The sequence below is a fragment of the Balaenoptera physalus genome, assembly GCF_965194825.1.
Source record: "Balaenoptera physalus genome assembly, chromosome: 11".
NCBI lineage: Eukaryota > Metazoa > Chordata > Mammalia > Artiodactyla > Balaenopteridae > Balaenoptera > Balaenoptera physalus.
Window position 1 is genome coordinate 67714904 of NC_138896.1, and position 20090 is coordinate 67734993.

The window sequence follows — 20090 nt, forward strand, 5'->3', positions numbered from 1 at the left end:
GAGTTTGGTAGTGGGTACAAAGGATGCATCATATTATTCTATATTTGTTTATATGCTTAAAATATTTTATAATTTTTAGAAAGTACAACGACAAAGATAAATGACAAACCAAGAAAACTGCAATGCACAGTAGACAAAGGGATAATACCCTTAATATATAAAGCACTTTTATAAACAACACCAAAAAAAGGCAAACACCCTAATAGGAAAACAAGTAAAGGATATGAACAGGCAATTTCACAAAAGGAGAAATACAAAAATCAAAGAAATGTCCAACAAAGCAACAGTAAAAGATGGCTTTTGTCCTATTGGATTGGAAGGGTTAGTGGGACAGGAATTAGCATTTTTATGAGGGAAACAGTTATCCCATGTGGTTCGTGGAATTGGTTAAAACCGATCTCTGAGGATCTTTTAGCAGTTATGTGTCAGAATCTCTAAAAGTGCTTGTTGGCTATGCAATTCCATTTCCAGAAATTTATACTAAGAAAATAATTGGGCAAGTTGTTTTAAAATATGTATGTGAAAGGATATTTATTATGGCAATAGTTTTTTAAAATTTATTTATTTTATTTATTTGGCTGCGTCAGGTCTTAGTTGCGGCTCACAGGGTCTTAGCTGCGGCATGCAGGATCTTTCGTTTTGGCGCAAGGGCTCTTCGTTGCGGCATGCAGGCTCAGTAGTTGTGGTGCGCGGGCTTAGTTGCCCCGAGGCATTTGGGATCTTAGTACCCCAATCAGGGATCGAACCTGCGTCCCCTGCATTGGAAGGAGGATTCTTAACCACTGGACCACCAGGGAAGTCCTGGCAATGTTTTTAATAGGGACAAAAGAATGCCCATCACAAAGAAATGGTTAAACTACTTACGGCACATCTGTACCGTGGAATATCCCACAACTATTTTTTTTTTTGGGGGGTTTATTTATTTATTTATTTTTGGCTGTGTTGGGTCTTCGTTTCTGTGCGAGGGCTTTCTCTAGTTGCGGCGAGTGGGGGCCACTCTTTATCGCGGTGCGTGGGCCTCTCACTATCGCGGCCTCTCTTGTTGCGGAGCACAGGCTCCAGACGCGCAGGCTCAGCAGTTGTAGCTCACGGACCTAGTTGCTCCGCGGCATGTGGGATCTTCCAAGACCAGGGCTCGAACCCGTGTCCCCTTCATTGGCAGGCAGATTCTCAACCACTGCGCCACCAGGGAAGCCCCCCACAACTATTTTTTTTTAAAGGAAAAAGAAAATGATGCTGTAGATGATGTTTAAATGGCATGGAAGGATGTTCACAAGGTGTTACGTTTCAAAAGCAAGTTTACAGTGTGTACAGGATGATCCCATTAAAGACATTAGCCAAGGTCAGGAGAGTTTGGGGTTTCTCAAAAGTCCTCCCACTTCCTGGGAAGCCACCACTAGCACTGATGGCTCCGTGTACCACCTGCCAGGAGTCAGGGGAGGTGGGTGCCCACACTCACAGCCTGCCTGCTAGATCCCAGTGAGCCTATAAATCATGCAGAACCGTTTGTATCTGAAGCTCCTGCCTGGGCCTGGAGTTTTCAGCAGTTATAATAAATGAGGCCAATGAGAACAATAACTGCCCTCTCTTAGGCAGTATCCACTTGACATCCATTAGCTCTAACTCTTAGAAACCACCTATGGTGTTATTATTATCCCCATTTTACATATGGGAACACTCAAGGCTCAGAGAGATGGGGAAACAGGCCCAAGATCCCACTGTGGCAGACCCTGCTTTGGAACTCGGGTCTGGCTGCCGTTCTCTGCACGTCTTAAACCATCCAGCCTTGATCTCATGTCCTTACAATGCCAGTGGTGATCCTTTGGAAGGAGTCACACCAAAATTCATGTACTTCTAAAGCAGTGGTTCTCAAGCTTAGCTGCACATTAGAATCACCTGGGAAGTTGACAAAACTCTCGCTACTTGGGTACTCCAGTCCAACTTAACTCGAATCTGTGGAAGTGGCACCCAGGCATCAATATTTTTAAAACTCCTTAGGGGGTTCGAAGCGCACCAAGTTTAAGAACCATTGCTCAGAAAGAGCACTTCTCAAACTTCACATCACCTGTGAGTCTGGTCACAATGCAGATTCGGATTCAGCAGGTCTGTGGCCTTCAAGATTCTGCGTTTCTGAAGACCTTCCAGGTGATGCTGTTGGTTCCTCTGCTCATCACCTCCCCAAAGGCAATCCCCCAGAGCCTCCCTCTGCTGTCTTTTTCTTGCTGACTTCCAACACCACCTCGTATCTGCTATTTTGCTGCCAGAACAGCTGCAAACCTGGGCAAAGTGCAGTGGGGGATCTTTCCTGAGCTCCTTTACCCAGACATGAGTATTAGCACTCGTGGGTCTTAAGCACACACTCACCCTGGCATCCTCAGGCAGTGGCCGGGGAGACCAGAGGGCTGGGGGCAAGGAAGGGCAAATCCAGGCCCCACCCTTAGGGGCTCTCAGCAAAGCCCAACACAGGGAATGCAGCTGGGTGAGGGCCGTTGCTGACTAGGGAAGGCCTCAGGAAGACAGGGACTTAAGCACACACTCACCCTGGCATCCTCAGGCAGTGGCCGGGGAGACCAGAGGGCTGGGGGCAAGGAAGGGCAAATCCAGGCCCCACCCTTAGGGGCTCTCAGCAAAGCCCAACGCAGGGAATGCAGCTGGGTGAGGGCCGTTGCTGACTAGGGAAGGCCTCAGGAAGACAGGGACATGGAGCCGGGTGCTGCAGGAGGTCTAAGGCCCAACCACTTGCATGCTTATTCAGCCAATATTGATGGCCCGCCTATAGGCTGGGCACTGTTCCAGGTACAGTAAGACAGGAAAGGTCCCTCCTACTGTGGAGTTTACAGTCTAGCCAGAGGAGACTCAACATACAAACACACAGCTACCGTACAGTATGTCAGGGTGGCATATGAGGGAACAAAAAATAAAGCAAGGAAGAGGATAAGCACAATCGTGGGCGGGGCCCCGATTTTAAGTGTTAAGAAGTTTTGTTGAGTTGATTAGGTGGCTTTTAAGCAGAGACCTGAAGGGAGTGAGTCCTGTGGATTGGGGAGCGGAGGATCCAGGGAAAGGGAGCAGCAGGTACAGAGGCCCTGAGGAGGTGACAGCAAGGAGGCAAGCGTGGCTGGAAGAGTAGTGGGAGATGGGGTCAGAGAGATGGAAAAGTTATGGGTGCAGGGAAAGCGGTGGAACCCAAGGATGCCTCTTCACATGTGAGGGCAGCCTAGGAATTTGAGCACAGGCTGGAGGATTTCAGGGGCTCTCCCTTCCCTAAGACCCCAGCTGGTGAAGGAACAGTTCTCTCTGGGCACAAGCACTAAAGGGACCACTGAAGTCACATGGGCTGCGCTGATGGGTGGTGCCCTGTATGGTAGTGCAGAGGTGCCCACCCCCTGCCATCCTAGTGCCCTCCCTGGGCCAACAGCAATCCCCTGCCCCCCAGCCCACTGCCACAGGGCCTCGTTTCCGCAGAAAGGAAAGGGCTGGTGCTGGGGCCACCGACAGGTGCAGATGCCTCTCCTCCTCTCCTTTCAGCACAGAGTCTCCTCAGGGCAGGTGCCAAGGACAAGGTAACCCCCACTCCTGAGTGCTGATCTCAGTGAGACGCCTCAGCCATGCCCCTGCTTCTGACCTCCACAGCTACTGAGGCCCTCCGACCTCAGGCCTCCCCTGCAGAAAACTCAGAGCCTCCTCACCACCCTCAGGATAACCCCACCCCCTACCCCACGTGGCTCCAGGAAGGCCTGATACACAGGCACCAACTTCCTGCTAGCCGCACCCTCAGGGGATATCCCCTCCTCCCAGAGCCATGTGCCCTCCTGCCATAGCAGTTGACACAGCTCAGAGCCGTAGGCCACGGTTGGGGCTGCCTGGCCCATCACACGATGGCCTCCTTAACCTTGAGTCTCTGCCGGCTGAAGCTGGGCTGTTCAGGACTCATGAGTCAGTGAACCAGGTGAAGCCCAGCCCCTGCCCACCTCAGGAACATTTCTAGAAGGGAGAGTGGTTGCTCTAAATCTTGAAGGACTGCACTGAGTTCATCTCCTGCTTATCAAATTTATGAGCTACTTGACCCCAGGCATGTTACTTAACCTCTCAGTGCCTCAGTTTCTGTACCTGTAAAATGGGGTTAATGATACTTTTCTCGTCGGGTTGTTGGACAGATTAAAAGAAACAACGTATGCAAAGCATTCTAGCCCAGCTCTTGGTACATAGTCAAGCCTCAAGAGATGGTGGCTGGTTGTTATCACAGAGAGAAGAGTCAGCATGTGGACAGGGAGGAAGTGGGAACAGCATGGGCAAAAGCCATGAGCCATGAAAGCGTGTTTGTGGGAATGTGTGTATTTGGCGTGTGTGAAACTTCCTGTGGCCACACGGGCTGGAAGGGGTCTGGAGCTGGGTGGTGTCAAGGCCCACCCCAGCTTCTCCTGATCCCAGGTGCCTCCCAGAGCTGTGAGTCCCTGCAGAGCCTGCAGTGGGCCTGGCTGTTTCTGAGGCCCAGGCTGGTGGGTCATGCCTGGGAAACAGCGGAGTTGGCTGGAGGCATCGGGCTGGAGGTGTCCCCAAGGGACCGGGCCATGGCTGAGCAGGCACCCACTGGGATTCTGGGCGCAGTCAGAGCTGGCAGCCCAGAAGGGGGACCCTACAGGAGCAAGAGTCAGGAGGCAGGGAGCCCCTGCTGCCAGAGGCTTTTTCCAGCCTAAATGTCGGGAACCCCTGATTCCCGCTGCTTCCCAGGTCTTCACAGGGATCTTCACAGCAGAGATGACCTTCAAGATCATCGCCCTGGACCCCTACTACTACTTCCAGCAGGGCTGGAACATCTTCGACAGCATCATCGTCATCCTCAGCCTCATGGAGCTGGGCCTGTCCCGCATGGGCAACTTGTCGGTGCTTCGCTCCTTCCGCCTGGTACACGGCTGGGCCCGGCAGGGGGCGAGTGGGTGGGGGCCTGGGGTACTGAGCCACACCCCCTCCGAGGTCACCACTCAATCACCCCTACTGTGATCTTTCATGCCTTACCCAACAGCTGTTTGCTACGTTCCCCAGTGCTGGTGATGTGGGGGACACAGAGGTGGGCAAGACAGAGGGAGATAGCCCTCCCTCCAGAGGGGCAGTTGGGGTGCCCATCCATCCTGATGATTTGCAAAGCCCTTTATGATTCACCATGCCCCCTTTAGTCCTCATAGAATCCCAGGAGAGGAGCTAGTATTACTACATTCCCATTCCACACTCAGAGAGATGAAACAATTTCCCAAAGCCACATGGCAAGCAACAGGTAGAACTAAGTCTGCTGAGGCTCTACCTGCTGGTTTTGGAATCTGCATTTTTGAAACTTTAATGTGCACACAAATTGCCTGGGGATCTTGCTAAAGTGCAGATGTGGATTCAGTAGGTCTCGGATGATGTCAAAGCTATGGGTCTGTGGACCATGCTTTGAGTTCAAAATGTCTAAGAGGTCCAGGCATGGGGCTAGAGGTAGGTCAGGGAAGGCTTCCTGGAGGAAGTGGCTTCACTTGGGGCTAGGAAGGCAGGCTGGTGGGGGCAAAATAGAAAGCCTAGCTGTGGGTTTTAATTCCGACTCCACTGCCAAGAGCCAAGGGACCTAGACAAGATACTCTACCTCTAAGGGCTGGCTTCTTCATCTGTCAAATGAGGTAATAATAGTGCCACCCTCATGTAGTTATTTGGAGTTCTGAATGAGCTGATCCATCCTAAACATAAGGCCTGGCACAGTGGGTGTTCAATAAATGCTAAACACCAGCTCCCTTTCTCTGTGATGACTGAGAGGAGGGAAAGATGGAGGTGACTAGGCAAGTTAGGGATGGTTTGAGCTCGCCCAGAAGGATACCTGATGAGGAAGGTTCTGGAAGAGGGACATTCCATGATGGGGAATCTACTGGGTGGTTCCTGGAAGTGAGACCAAGGTGGGTAGGAGGCTGGTGTAGGGACAGAGAGAGGGGGTGGGTTGGGGGGAGGAGTCTGGATCTGTTGACCTTACTCCCAGAGCAGGGCCCAATGAAGCTGCCCTCAGGCTGTGGAGAGAAGCAATAGTGTGTGCTCTTGGACAAACGAGGAGAAACAGGTGTCGGTGACCTTTAAGGGTGCCCTGGGTTCTCAGGCAGGAGCTGTCGGGGGTGAGGGTGTCTATGGGCAGTGGGAGCCAGAGCCCCTGACAAGGACCTCTCCCTCCCCAGCTGCGGGTCTTCAAGCTGGCGAAGTCCTGGCCCACCCTGAACACACTCATCAAGATCATCGGGAACTCAGTGGGGGCACTGGGCAACCTGACGCTCGTGCTGGCCATCATCGTGTTCATCTTTGCCGTGGTGGGCATGCAGCTCTTTGGCAAGAACTACTCAGAGCTGAGGCACCGCATCAGCGACTCAGGTCTGCTGCCCCGCTGGCACATGATGGACTTCTTCCATGCCTTCCTCATCATCTTCCGCATCCTCTGTGGCGAGTGGATCGAGACCATGTGGGACTGCATGGAGGTGTCTGGGCAGTCACTGTGCCTGCTGGTCTTCTTGCTTGTTATGGTCATCGGCAACCTCGTGGTAAGTTGGCCAGTGGCCTCACACACACTCACTCACCTACCCATCCATTCATCTACCCAGCTACCCACCCACCCAGTCATCCATCTGTCCATTCACTTACCCTTCCTTCCATCCGTCCACTCCCACACTCAGCCATCTATCAAACAATCCATCCACCCATCAATCTCTCATCCATCCATCGATTTACCCATCCATCTACTCATTTTCCCATCATTCCATCTATTTACTCACCCATTCATTCATTCACCCATCTGTGCACCCACTTACCCATCCATCCATGTATCATCAATCCATCTATTACTTACCCATTCACTCTTTCATCTCTCTAATCATTCATACATCTACCTATCCAGCCATCCATCCACTCATCAATAACCCACCCACCAATTCACCTATCCACCTGTCCACCTTTCCATTGATTTGCCTACTCAGTTACAAATCTCCCTACCCATTTATGCACTCACTCACCCAGCCATTCATCCATCAACCTCCATCTACTCATTCACTTACCCATCCATTCATCTATCCATCAACCATCCATCCATCAACCCCCATTCACACACATGCACGCACACCTATTCATCCATCCATTTGCCCATCTATCTACCCATCCATTCATTCACCCACCCATCCATCCATTCATTCATCCATCACCCATCTTTCCACTCACTCATCTATCCCTCTATTCATTCATCCACCTCTACATCCATCTATCAACCCACTCATCTATTCTCTCATTCATCAGTCCCATCCATCTACTCATTTATCCATCCAGCTATCTACTCACTCACTCATTTAGCTATCCATTCATGCACATCACTCTTCATTTGCTCATTCTTTCATTTACCCATCTATTTACCTATTTATTAATTATGTATTCATTTTATATCCATTAATTAATTATTTTCTCATCTACTCATTGTTTTATTAGTTATTCACTGTCAGTGATTTATCACCTGGTTCAATTCAGCTTAACAAACATTTGCTGAGCCCCCATTGCATGCAGAATATTGTGCCAGATGCTGTTGGGCATACAGAGATGAATGTGGCTCTGACATTGCTCACCACCTTGAGAGAGTGAGGAGGTGGAGTGTTCAAACAGGCCTGAGATAACTCTCAAGCTGGTCAGAATGGTCAGAGCCATTAAGAGGGAGCCCATGGGTGCTGAGCCCCTTCAGCTGGGGAAATCAAGGAAGGCTTCCTGGTGGAGGGGGTTTCACGCTGACCTGATTGACAGGTGATGCTAGAGAGGAAAGAAGCAAGGTAAGCAAAACACAGGCACAGGCAGGTGGTGGTTGTCCAGGTGAGGTGGGGCCCGAGAGAACCTTGTATGTCATCCTGAATAGCTGTGTTGAGAGTCCCTGCTGTCCTGTAATGAGGAGCCCAGCTCTTTGCTCCCATGGCCACCTGTCTATCCCAGGGAAAGTGCATCTTGCCTTGTGTCTTTACAATGTGGGCAATTCTGGAGTTGAGAGAGATCAAAATCTAAATGCTAGAGAAAGAGCCTTTGGAAGAGGCAAGTTTGAGAGGGGTCAGTTGTTCAGGGAGAGGTCAGTGTCCACTGTGGACATGCAGCCACCTTCCTGGGTACACAGGGGGACCACACACGCTCCAACGTCACACCTGCAGTGTCTGGCTCCCACTGCCCATGGTGTGGGCAGCGCAGGCTCACAGCGGCTCATAGAGGGGTTTTAGGTGATGTGAGTACTGTGGGCTGCAGATTCCAGAGCCCTTCTCCAGACCTGCCTGCTTTCTCCTCCCATGTGACTTAACCAGGCCAAGTTGGGGTCGGTCTTCCTCAGCCTCCATAGGTGGAGCCCAGAGAGGAAGCAGAGTGCACAGTGCCAGTGGAACCCAGTTCTTTGGCGGGCCCTGCAACCCCCCTCCCATCCCCTCAAACCTGCCGCCCCTCAGGGTGCCCCTCGCTCAGCCCCTGGCACAGCTCTGGGGCTGCCAGACTCTTTGTGTTCCAAGGAGGATGCGAGTACACAGAGCTTTCAGCCCAGGACCAGGCTGAGCTGCCCTCACGCACACACAGCCTGCGATTTCCTAGCAGATCTGCCTGGGGATGAGATTAGAGGCTGCTGGAGGAGGGAAGCTAGCGCAGCCCACGCGGCCCCCTCCCTGGCTGCCTCAGGAATTGGGCTGCTTCAGGGCGTGGGTGGAAGCAAGATTGTCATTGAAATGGGAAGTGATCATCAGGCAGGGGCTGGGGAGCAGCAGTGTGATTGACAGAGAAAGCACTGGAAGCAGCCGAACTTCTGAAGCCGGCGGCAAGGGAGGCCCTAGCGTCTTCTGTGGGTGGACAAGGCTGCCCAGGCACCCTCTGCCCTGCCCCCAGCCTGGCCCCGGATGCCTGGAGGTCACGGGGTGTGAAGCCAGGCGTGAGCGAGGGCTGCGGTGGGGAACCCAGGGTGGGCTCCCAGGAACTGAGGCAGGCCAGGCCTGGGCCAGTGTGGACAGAGGCCGGGGGCCTGGCCAGAGGTCAGTGTAGACAGCAGCTCTGCATCACATCACATGTGTCACCCCTCCAGTGACGACATAAAAGAGACTGCCAGGTGTCAAAAGTGATCATCTCTCTGTAGAGATAGGACAGGAGAGCCTACTTCTTAACCTTTCCATACTGTCCACATGAATGTTACTGTTTAAACCAAAGGCAGGTTTCTGAGGCCTGGCACTCCAACCTTGCCCACTGCTTTCGCCAGAATTCTCACTGCCAGCTTGCTGACAAGCATGTCTCAGGGGCTTGTAAGAAGCCAAAGCAGGGACTCAGGTTGGGTGTCCACCTTCACACACCACCCTGCTATAGGGACCCCCATTCAGCTGGACTCCCTTCTGGGAGTGGCTGCGGAGGGGAGACCCAGGCCCAAGGTGGGGAGATTGTGTCTCTGTCCTGTTGGCCTGGTGATGCTCATGAGCCAGTCTGACCCCTGTGTGGAACGAGCCCACCACCATCTTCAATTACCCTCCCTGAGACGGAAATGGACCCAAGCCCAGTCCCTTGTCACTCAGTAAAAGTTCTCTTTTTTAACAAAAGCTAAAACCTCACACTTGCAGTGTGGTTTAACAACAAGCAGTAGTCCAGAACCATCCAAAGACAGAGAGATTTTTCAAACCCCCCTTAGGGACATCAAGTCCATAACCCCTACTAAATAACTTAAGTAGAGACTGTGTGTTCCAGCACCTCTGAAGTCTCAGCCCCTCCCCTGGCACCAGCCCCAGGTCCCTCCACTCTATCCCAGTGTCTAATCCTGCACGCAGCACCTATCCAAGCACCCCTCACTGCCTGGACACAACTCCGTCTCAGTAGCTTGACCCTACAGTTAGTCCCAGGCGCCCAAGGGCTGCCACCTGGCCTCTTTTCCTGCCATCGCCCTCTTCTCTGCTCAGTCTCCCATGTCCTTCACCTGGAAAGCATAGTTGGATCTGGGGACACAGGTGGAGAGAGCTCCAAAGCTGGAGCCCCAGATCTTTGAGTGGTGACCCAGCTTCAGTGGGGAACTCAGAGGCATATCACTGCCCCTCCTTCACCAACAGATGCAGAGGCCTCTTCCCAGGAAAGCCCCAAGAGCAGATGGGTGATGGATGAATGAATGAATGGATGGGTGGGTGAGTGAGTGAATGGATGCCCTGGGTTGCTTCTGGGTGGGATTCTGTCTTGTCCCTGCTGATCCCAGATTGGATCCCACTTCCCAGGGAGCGGTCCTGTGCTCACCCTGACCTCACTGCCCCCCATTACTCCCAAGAGAGCAAGGCCCCATCTGCAGGCTTTGACATCAGATGAACCCATGGTTCTCCCATTGAACCTGGGCCAACACCCAAGAAACCTGGGTTTGAACGCCCTCACTTCAGACTGTATCTGAGTCCTTGGGAGGAGGGATTGATTCTGGCAGTGAAAAGCTGGAAGAAGGACCTCAGTTCTTCTTTGAAGAAAGAATTCAGCAAAGAGACCAAGATTGTGAAAAAGATAAAAGCATTTATTAGAAGCAAAGTACATGTGGAAAAAACAAAATATGTGTGGAAGAAACAGAGTAAGTGCGGAAAAAGCAAAGTATGTGTGGAAGAGCACACAGGCAAGCTCAGAGGGAGGGGCTTAGGTTGCTTAAATAGGGCCAGTTTTCCGGATTTTTTTTCTGGCCAATCATCTTCAGATCTGATCCTGGTGTGGGCACACATTTCTCAGCCAAGACGGATTCCAGCTGGCGTCTTCTCCCTCCTTTTCTCCTTTCCCTAGACTGAGGACCTTCTCTGAGCATGTGTCGGGCCAGGAAATCCATGAGAATGCACCCAGTCAGGGCCCAATGCTCCCGCTGGTATCCCAACTGAAGCATCAGCAGGAGACCAGCTGCAGCTGCTCAGCCTGGGGCCTATCGCCTACCTCAGGATGAGAATTTGTCTTTCCTTTTATAGCCAAACTCTCTATATTCAGGAGTATGGGGGTTAGGATGAGAGCCTAGGGCCCAGGGTTTAAGCCTCGAGCTGTTTGCCTCTGGCAGTGCTCATCATAGCCCCGAGGCTGAGCACCCAGGGCACGGCATTATCTCCGCAGGTCCTGAACCTCTTCCTGGCTTTGCTGCTCAGCTCCTTCAGTGCAGACAACCTCACAGCCCCTGACGAGGACGGGGAGATGAATAACCTCCAGCTGGCCCTGGCCCGCATCCAGCGGGGCCTGCGCTTCATCAAGCGGACCACCTGGGACTTCTGCTGTGGGCTTCTGCAGCGGCGGGCTCAGAAGCCTGCGGCCCTCGCCACGCAGGGCCAGTTGCCCGGCTGCATCACCACCTCCAGCCCCCCACCACCCCCAGAGACAGAGAAGGCGCTGCCAGCCCGCAAGGAGACACGGTTTGAGGAAGGCCAACGGCCAGGCCAGGGCACACCCGGGGATCCGGAGCCCGTGTGTGTGCCCATCGCCGTGGCCGAGTCAGACACGGATGACCAAGAGGAGGATGAGGAGAACAGCCTGAGCACAGAGGAAGAGTCCAGCAAGCAGGTGAGCCCCATCCCCTACCCCATCCCCGCACCGTGTGCGCAGCACCTACTGTCCAGGGGACCCAGCCTCACTCAGAGCATCTGCCCCAGCAGGTGTGGCCTGGAGGGAGAAGACAGGCCATCCCCCGAAAACCAGCCTCATGGAGGCGTGCTGAAACCAGCTCTCAACCCTCTCTTCCCAGCCCAGCCCAGCCCAGGAGGGCGTCTTGGGAAGGACTGCTGTCCACCATTCGTCCCCTGGCTGGTCACGGGCAGCTAATTGTACAGAAAGGGAAACTGAGGCACAGCGAGAGAGAGACTTGCTAGGAGTTCCTCATGCGTCTAGGACAGAGCTAGAACACCTGGCCCCCAGACCCTGCCCTGACCTTGTCACCTCCAGGACTAACAAGGTGGAATGTCTTGGTGAGGGAGGAATGTGGCCTCCAGACCTCCCCACTGCCCCTTCCCCTCCTCCCAGGCCCAGGGCTAGTTCTGAGATTTAAAAATAAACATCCCTAAGATGGCAGGTGTCAGAGACAGCACTATCTTATCTCCCAACCTGTTATTTTTAACACTTAGGACTAGAGTCTGGACAAACGGGATGGTACCCTCGCCGCCACCCCAGCTCCCTCAGTTTTCTCATGGCCTGAGCCAGGCTCAGATGGCTTCTCCCTAGGTCTCAGGTCAAACAGCGAGGACTGGTTCTCTCTGTTTCGTTGGGCCCATCCTGGCCGCTTCCTCAGGGCCTGCACTGGGTGGGTCTGGCTGAGAAGAGCAGCTGTTCCCTTGCATGGAATTTGATCTGAGGCTCCAGGCTTGATTCCACATCCTCCTGCCTCCCTGTGGTCCCAGAGGCCAGCTTCTGCCCTTTCACTCGGGTTGCGGGACAGCCACAGTGTCGGTTGGGGGAGGGGGAGCGTTGGCGTTGCCAGGACCACAGCTTCCAATTAGCTCCAAGAGGCTCCCAGCACAGGAGTGGAATTCTGCCTGCCCCTCCTTTTCCTCCTCCTTTCCTTCTCTTGAGCCTGTTGGCCCTGGCTCCCTGGGGCCAGTGTGTGTGTGTGTGTGTGTGTGTGCACGCACACGTGCGGGCACACAAGCAAGCAAGCAAGCAAGCTGGGGTGCCATGGGAACTCCTGGGGAAAGTCAGCATGTCCTTCCTAAGTAGAGTTGCCAGCATCTGGGACCTGGGCATCATAGCCCAGCTGTACCCTTCAAGGAGTGGGAGGAGGGGGAGATTTGTGTAGCCTTAGGCCCTTTGCCCGAACCTATCAGGAGCCTCCTTCAGCCTCAGGACGCCCGAGGGAGGGGTCTTCAGTGAGATGAGACCTCATGAAGAGGGCAGGAGGCAGTGGCCCGCTGCATGGGCAGGGCCTGAAGCAGAGCCAGGGTCCTAGAAATACTCCGACCTGGTAGCTCATGGGCTGGGGCGTCTCTTCAGCAGGAACCCCAACCTGTGTCTGGCAGCCCAGAGGCCCTCCCGGAGCCCAGGCCCTGGAGCCAGGTGTCAGAGACCACCTCCTCTGGGGCCGAGGCCAGTGCAGCTCAGGCAGACTTGCGGCAGCAGCGGAGAACAGAGGCCCCAGCCCCAGGGTGCAGTGAGGTAATGCACACCTTTGTCCCTGAAGCCGGTGGGGCACTGCTGCTGGGACTAGAGGCCGTGAGAGGCCCTGGGCACAGGCCTGCATTTGCTGCTGGGAACCACAGCCGCCGTCACAGCCAGTGTGGGAGACCCGTCTGCAGAGGGGAGCATGGGCAGCCCTGTCCTGATAGGGGAGACACGGCTTGGGGCCCAGAGCCATGGGGAAATTCTGGAAGCAGCCCCTCAGGACCATGATGCAGGACTAACCCCAAACTTCTGCTTGTTCACCCCCTCCTCACTCGGTTCCTGTGCTTTGGTCCTGTTGGCACATGTTTGTCTTGTGAATCAGCCCATCCCAGGGGACTGTGGGGAGCTCTGAGAACAAGTTCTCGGCACACGAGCCACCAGCTGCTTCTCACCTGGACAAAAGCAGAGGCAGCAAACACAAGGCCTGCCGGAGGGCTTCAGGACACAAAAGGGTTTTAATTTGAATTTGCTACCAACATGTAAACCCAGAAGCTTTTATGTAAAAAAATCTGCATTTCTGGCTTCTCTTGAAAAAGAAAATTGCAAGAAGAGCCGCCCTGCTGGAGACGAGTGGTAACTGCCGCCTCCTTGACACTGGCTAGAGCGCTCTGGTTTGCCAGTTCCCACCTGCCTGCCCTCATTCCATCACCTACCTGGCCCTGTAAGCATTTGAGTTTGCAGCCCCTGAGCTAACTGGACTGTGGCACAGCTGACTACACCCCACCCCGGCTCTGCCAAGCACCAAGGAAGATGGAGGTCATATGTTCAGATACAGCACTCAGGGGCCCTTGAACTGCTGCCTGACCTCGGCCCTCAGTCCGGCAGCTGTGACTTGCTCCAACAGGATATTTCTCCTTTGCCTTGTTCCTTTCATGAGATGGGCCCACTGGAGGCTTTATGATCATGGCCAGTTTGCAAGCACGAGGGCCTGGTGGAATCATCATCCTGACTGTGCAGGTCACACTTCTCCCCCTGGAGGGTCTGACACACCAAGGCTTGTGGGAACAGGAAGACATAGGAGGAGCAGAAGGTCACGGACAGAAGGGGCTCCTGTACTAGAACATTGACCTTTGAACGAGTTTTGTAACTTCATCACCTCTTCAAATCAGGTCACGGTGGGAACGAGGGAGAGCGAGGTGGGCTGGGGCTTTCCTGGGAGAAGGACCCCTCATCTCACCTGCAGCGGGATTCTGAGAACTTGTCCTCCCGCATGACAGCTCCAGTGTCTGAAAAGAAAAGCTGCATGAAGACCTCTGACTGTGCCTTTCCCAGCTCAGTGCCTCTCAACGAAGCTGGGAGAAGGGCATGACCCTCAAAGCCATGGGAGACCACCCTGCACCCAGGAGCACTCTCTGCATTCTCACCAGGATCTAGCCCTTCCTTATCACAAACCTCAAGGTTAAAGAGGACTTTGAGACAGCGGTGGAGTGAGTAGTGGAAGGAAGGCAAAAGAAGGCAACTTTGAGAGCAGAGGCTGCCCAAGAACTCAAACCAGCTCGCCCCTAAGTGGAGTGGAGCTTGAGTGGCATGAGGCTGGCCAGTTGCACTGGGGGATGTAGACGTGATCTGAAGCAAATGAAGGCTGCCCTTCCTTTACGGAACCCCCTTCCCCACCATACTTATCATTAAGGTGGGCTCCTAGAAGCAGAGCTGGAGCCTGGCTTCCTGTGCTAATGTTTCGTTGAGGGAGTGCCCTCAGGAGAGACCCATAAGGAAGTGAGAGAAGCAGGATGAGGCAAAAGAAGCAGCTCCAGATGGCACGCTGGCTGGATTCCAGCCTCAGCCTGGTGTCCTCCATATCAGTGGGTCACTAGGCATCAGCCACCCCTGGCTTCGATGTAACCACCAAGCCATTTCCAGGGATTGAAGGTCCCTGGCTAAAGACACCTTTCTGGAAAAGGGGCTGGCTAAACAGTATTCATGGCAGCTGGAGATGGGTGCACTGGCCCAAAGAGGGGAAGTGGGCAGAACTACAACATCCCTATACACTGGCAGCCCACATGTGACACACACAGACACTCATAAGGGCACCTGCACACACCTCTCTATAATCAAGTTATGCGGGCTCAGGGCAGCAGAACCCTGCACAGCCGGGCAGGAAAGCTTGCAGCACCTTCTCACTCTTGTTCCAGGCTCTGTGCATCACACCAGCACCCACATGAATTGAGTGAGAAATGTGGGCTGGGTTGCTGGCCTGTTCTTTGCATGTCTGACCTGGTACCTGTGCGTGCCCATGATCCTGGCTCTGACTCTGTTCTGGGTGTGGCATGCCTGTTTCCTCTGTGTGTGCCGAGCTGCCACTATGTGTCCATGTCCCAGTGGGTGTCCCTGTTGCACCCCATGTCTGTTTTACTTCCACCTGGATGCCTTCCCCATTCCCAGGGTTTTCTGAGAACCCTCCCCCGACCCCCTGTACCCTGCCCTAGACACCAGTAGACCAGAATCACAAACTCAGGAGCCCTAAGGTCCAGGCTAGGTGACCTTCATGGCAGGTTCCCATCCACCCGGGCTCAGATTCCCCAGGTGTGCAATGGAGGATAGTCTGGTCACCTCCACTCTGGGAGCCCCAGGCTCCCCCAGACTCTGGGCCTGAGGCTGGAGGCTGCTACACGGCCCACACTCATGCCCTCACCCACCCCACCCCACGGTCCTGCCCACAGACGCATGAGAACAGTTATTCTGAGGGGAGCACAGCAGACATGACCAACACTGCTGACCTCCTGGAGCAGGTCCCCGACCTCGGAGAGGACATCAAGGATCCAGAGGACTGCTTCACTAAAGGTACTGCCCTGGGTGGGCCTCTGGCCCAGCCTCAGTCCTGCCCACCAGGGCAGGAGGACCTGCAGCTCCTGGGGGTAGAGGGCCATGTTGCACCCCACTCTGACCTGGGTGCCTGCCATTTTTCCCCCATTCTTCGAGACCCTGGGGGCCCCTCCACCTGCCTGTGACATGAGTCATGGCAAGTATGCCTGTGACGTGCTGGGCAGGCAGCTGTGGGTCGGCTGCGTTTGTGGGATGGTAGCATGACCAGGTGTCCCCACAGCGGCAAGGACTGGATCTAATTCCCCCTGTTCCCTCAGGCCCTGGCACGGCACCTGGCATATAGTAGGCCCTCTGTAAATATTCAAGGTGGGTGTGGCATGTGGCTGTGCTGGTGATTGGCATCTAGAGCTTTTATGAATCCATGGTATATTCGGAGGGCCGCTGGGGATAAAATGAGGGTTTGCCCTCCATGTGGCACACCGTTTGGGGCTATCAGTGAGGAGTCTGCCCTTCCCAACGCTCAGAAACTGCAAACATGGAGAAAGGCCAGGGACACAGCACCCCAGGGGGTTCTGGTACATTCCCCCAGGGGGAGAGTTTCCCAGATGAGCGCAGGACAAGCTGGAGCTCATCCCAACCCCAGCCTTGCCCCTGCCCAGAACTGCCAGGCCCTTCATCTACTTACTGGTTGCCTAGTCCATCCAGCCTATCCATAGGGTACCTGCTGAGTGTGGGCTCCTGCGGGCAGCACTCACAGTCACCCCTCCCTGCCACCCACCCCCTGCCGTGGCCCCACCCACCATGTTGCCCAGTTCATGACCCATCATTGTAACCTCTTTCAGTCATTCTTTCAACCATTCAACTTTCTGCCATCAGATGTGGGCATTTGCAGGTCCTGGACTGGGTCTGACTCCTCTCCCTCCCCCAAAGGCTGTGTCCGGCGCTGTCCCTGCTGCACCGTGGACACCACGCAGGCCCCAGGGAAGGTCTGGTGGAGACTGCGCAAGACCTGCTACCACATCGTGGAGCACAGCTGGTTTGAGACGTTCATCATCTTCATGATCCTGCTCAGCAGTGGAGCGCTGGTACCCTCCTGGGGATTGGGCAGGGAGGTATGGAGGAGGAGGGGAGGGAGAGAAAGGAGATCTCCAGCTGGAAAACCAGGTCAGAAACTGGGGCGGAGCCTCTGTTGAAAATGCATTCCCCCAGGGCCTCAGATCAGGACCAACTCATAAACTGTCAACACCCACAGCACATATGGAGGTCAGAGCAGAAAGGGCTCACAGAGGTCATCTCTCCAGGACTCCTTCTTCCACAAGGGGAAGTGATTTGCCCAGATCACAGTGCACGGCTGGCATAGGTCGCAGGTCACCAGTCACCTACACCCAAGCCCTGATGACACACCCACCTGCACACAGCATCAGACACTCCGTCAGACTGGTTCAATGCAATTAACAATGCAGGCTGATATTACACTGGTAGCTCCACTCATTCCATGTCTTCTAGGGCTAGAGGCCAAGCTATGTAGTTCACACATTATCACATTTAATCCCCATAGCAACCCTTTGTAGAAACACTAAGTAACTCACCCAAAGCCCCACCACTCACAAGCAGCAGATGTGGCATTTGAGCCAAGAGAGTCAGATTCCGAGTCCTTTGTCTTGACTTTCCATTTGTTCAATAGATCTTTACTAAGCTCTGGTTGTATCTACTGGTCCTGTGAGCCATGGAGGAGCAATAGGAGGAAGAAACTCTGGCTCTGGCCTCAGGGGCTCCCAGTCTAGTTGGAGAAATCAGATTCAGCAGGTTTGAGATAGTCAGAGATCAGCTCGAGATAGAGTTGAGTAAGAATGGAGTAGATGACTCAGGGTGATGGGAGGTCAGGGGGAACTGGAGCAATCAGGAAGACTCCCTGGAGGAAGCAGATGGAACTGGACTATGGAAAATAGGGAGGTTTGGTGAGACCGGGAGGAGCAGTGAGGCCCTCCAGGGATGCCCTCTCTGGCTCCCAAGCACCTTACTCATTTCTCAGAGCCCTTCTAGGAGATGGAACAGCCCTGGAGAGGGTTGTGAAAGGTGCTGGTGGGCAGAGAGAGGGGTGATCAGAACAAACAGAAACTTTCCTAGCCCAGAGGGAGCAAGCACCTGATATTGTTGAGGAGATTAGAACCCCATGGGTGAGCAACTAACAAGGAATGCTTTGGACTATAGAGAGGGAGAGGGCCACTCTGATCCCAGGCTGTTTGCCTCCAGCACATGCTGCCTCCTGTTGGGGCAGGCCATAGGGAGACATTGCAGCTATCACTTCTAAACTTCTGGGCCTCCCATCCCACCCTGTACTGCCCTGCCCCTGTTCCAGAGTGGGCCTGGAGCCATGGCTTGCAGGCTACATGCTGTTTTACCATCAGCAGCTAGAGCCAAATATCTGTAGGCTTCAGAGAAGGAGGATTTGACAATATGTTAACGAGTTTTGTTTTTAAACAGCTACAAACAAGGGCAGCCAGAGCCATTTAGTCTGGGCTGTGGAGGAAAAGCTCAGCCTAACATAAGTGAGGAGGAGTTTTGGCAGGCGAATGGTGAATCTCATCAGGGTAGAGAGCCAAGCACTGTAAAAAAAAAAAGACACACACACACATCAATGATATACAGAGAAAAAGAAGTCGGAGTGTGTTATTTAAAGTTATAAACTTGTTTAACAGAAAGCAGATTATGTATCACTTTGAAATTCCTGAAGGGAAAAATTTTTTAAGAACACAGAGATTTTACAGCAAAAGATAGGTGGAAAAAAGGAACAAGGACGCATTAAATCAGGAAACAATATGGCAAAGGCAAGATCAAGCATCTGTTTTAATAGTAAATGTAACTGGATAAAATTCATCTTTTAAAAGAAAAGGACTCTAAATGGACTGAAGAAAAAAAATCTTCAGCTATGTGTTCTCAAATGACAAATCTGAAACACTGTGACTCAGAAATAGTAAAAGGAAATAATAAGATATAGCAGACAAATGCACACAATGACAACAAAAATCAGAGTGTTTTTGTTTGTTAATGTTAAACAAGGTTGAATTCTAGGTAAAAATTGAGATAAAACAAAGAGGGTCCAACCTATAATAAAAATACAACTATTATGAATATATTTGCTTGGGATTTCATAGCACTTATACAAAGCAAAATCAGAAAAAAAGTGGCAACAGTGCAGTAGTACAGTGAGATTTTACCACACTTCTATTAGCACTTGACAAATCAAGTAGAAAGAACAAGACAATGAGATATGTAAAAAATATGTATAGTTAATAAATTTGATCTAACATAATAATAAAAATAATAGCTAACACTTAAATAGTACTGACTATGTGCCAGGCCCTGTTGTAACATTTTACAAACATTAATACATTTAATTCTCATAATAACCCTGTGAGATAGGCACTGTTTTACAGATAAGAAGACTGCTAAGTGTAGCAAAAATAGAAAGATTAAAAACAAACCCTTAGAAATGTAAAAGTTATTCTTAAACTTTGGATCAAACAGAAAATAGTTTCATGGTGGGTTCATGGGTGTTTGTTATATTAATAAGTAAGCAAATAAATAGAGACTATTCACGGACCAAAGATGACAGTGTGTCATAAATCAAAGATTACAGTTCAATCAGTTTTGTCCACCTGAAATCTAGAAAAATAAGAAAGGAAAAATAGAGGTATAGAAAAAACTTTGACTTGGGAGAGGGGGAAAGAAACTAGAAAATAACAATATCAGTAATACTGCATGTGGGATGCAGCCAAAGCTGTAATGAGTAAAATTAATAGACTTAACCATTTTCATTGTTAAATAGAAAGAATAAATTCATTAACTCAAGAAATTAGAAATACAACAACAAAATAATCTTAAAGAAAGCAAAGGAGGGACTTCCCTGGTGGTGCAGTGGTTAAGAAACCGCCTGCCAATGCAAGGGACATGGGTTCGAACCCTGGTCCAGGAAGATCCCACATGCCATGGAGCAACGAAGCCCATGCACCACAGCTACTGAGCCTGTGCTCTAGAACCCCTGAGCCACAACTGCTGAGCCCATGTGCCACAACTACTGAAGCCCACGTGCCTAGAGCCTGTGCTCAGCAACAAGAGAAGCCACCACAGTGAGAAGCCTGCTCACCGCAAGAGTAGCCCCCCGCTCACCGCAACTAGAGAAAACCCCTTGTGCAGCAACG

At 52.4% G+C, this 20090-nt stretch overlaps 1 protein-coding gene across 9 annotated transcripts in view; it reads left to right on the top strand.

Annotated features, from left to right (window-relative positions):
* The window catches only part of SCN5A (sodium voltage-gated channel alpha subunit 5), a 109382-nt gene that overhangs the window by 56253 nt on the left and 33039 nt on the right, over positions 1-20090 (top strand). For 7 of the 9 annotated variants that reach the window (XM_082413717.1, XM_082413711.1, XM_082413710.1 and 4 more), the window contains 6 exons: positions 4732-4905; positions 6192-6548; positions 11098-11538; positions 12958-13119; positions 15786-15906; positions 16819-16973. In XM_082413717.1, the coding sequence (XP_082269843.1) occupies positions 4732-4905; positions 6192-6548; positions 11098-11538; positions 12958-13119; positions 15786-15906; positions 16819-16973 (1410 nt within the window). The remainder of the gene's footprint in view (positions 1-4731; positions 4906-6191; positions 6549-11097; positions 11539-12957; positions 13120-15785; positions 15907-16818; positions 16974-20090) is intronic. The other 2 variants (XM_082413714.1, XM_082413712.1) reach the window with 1 other exon arrangement.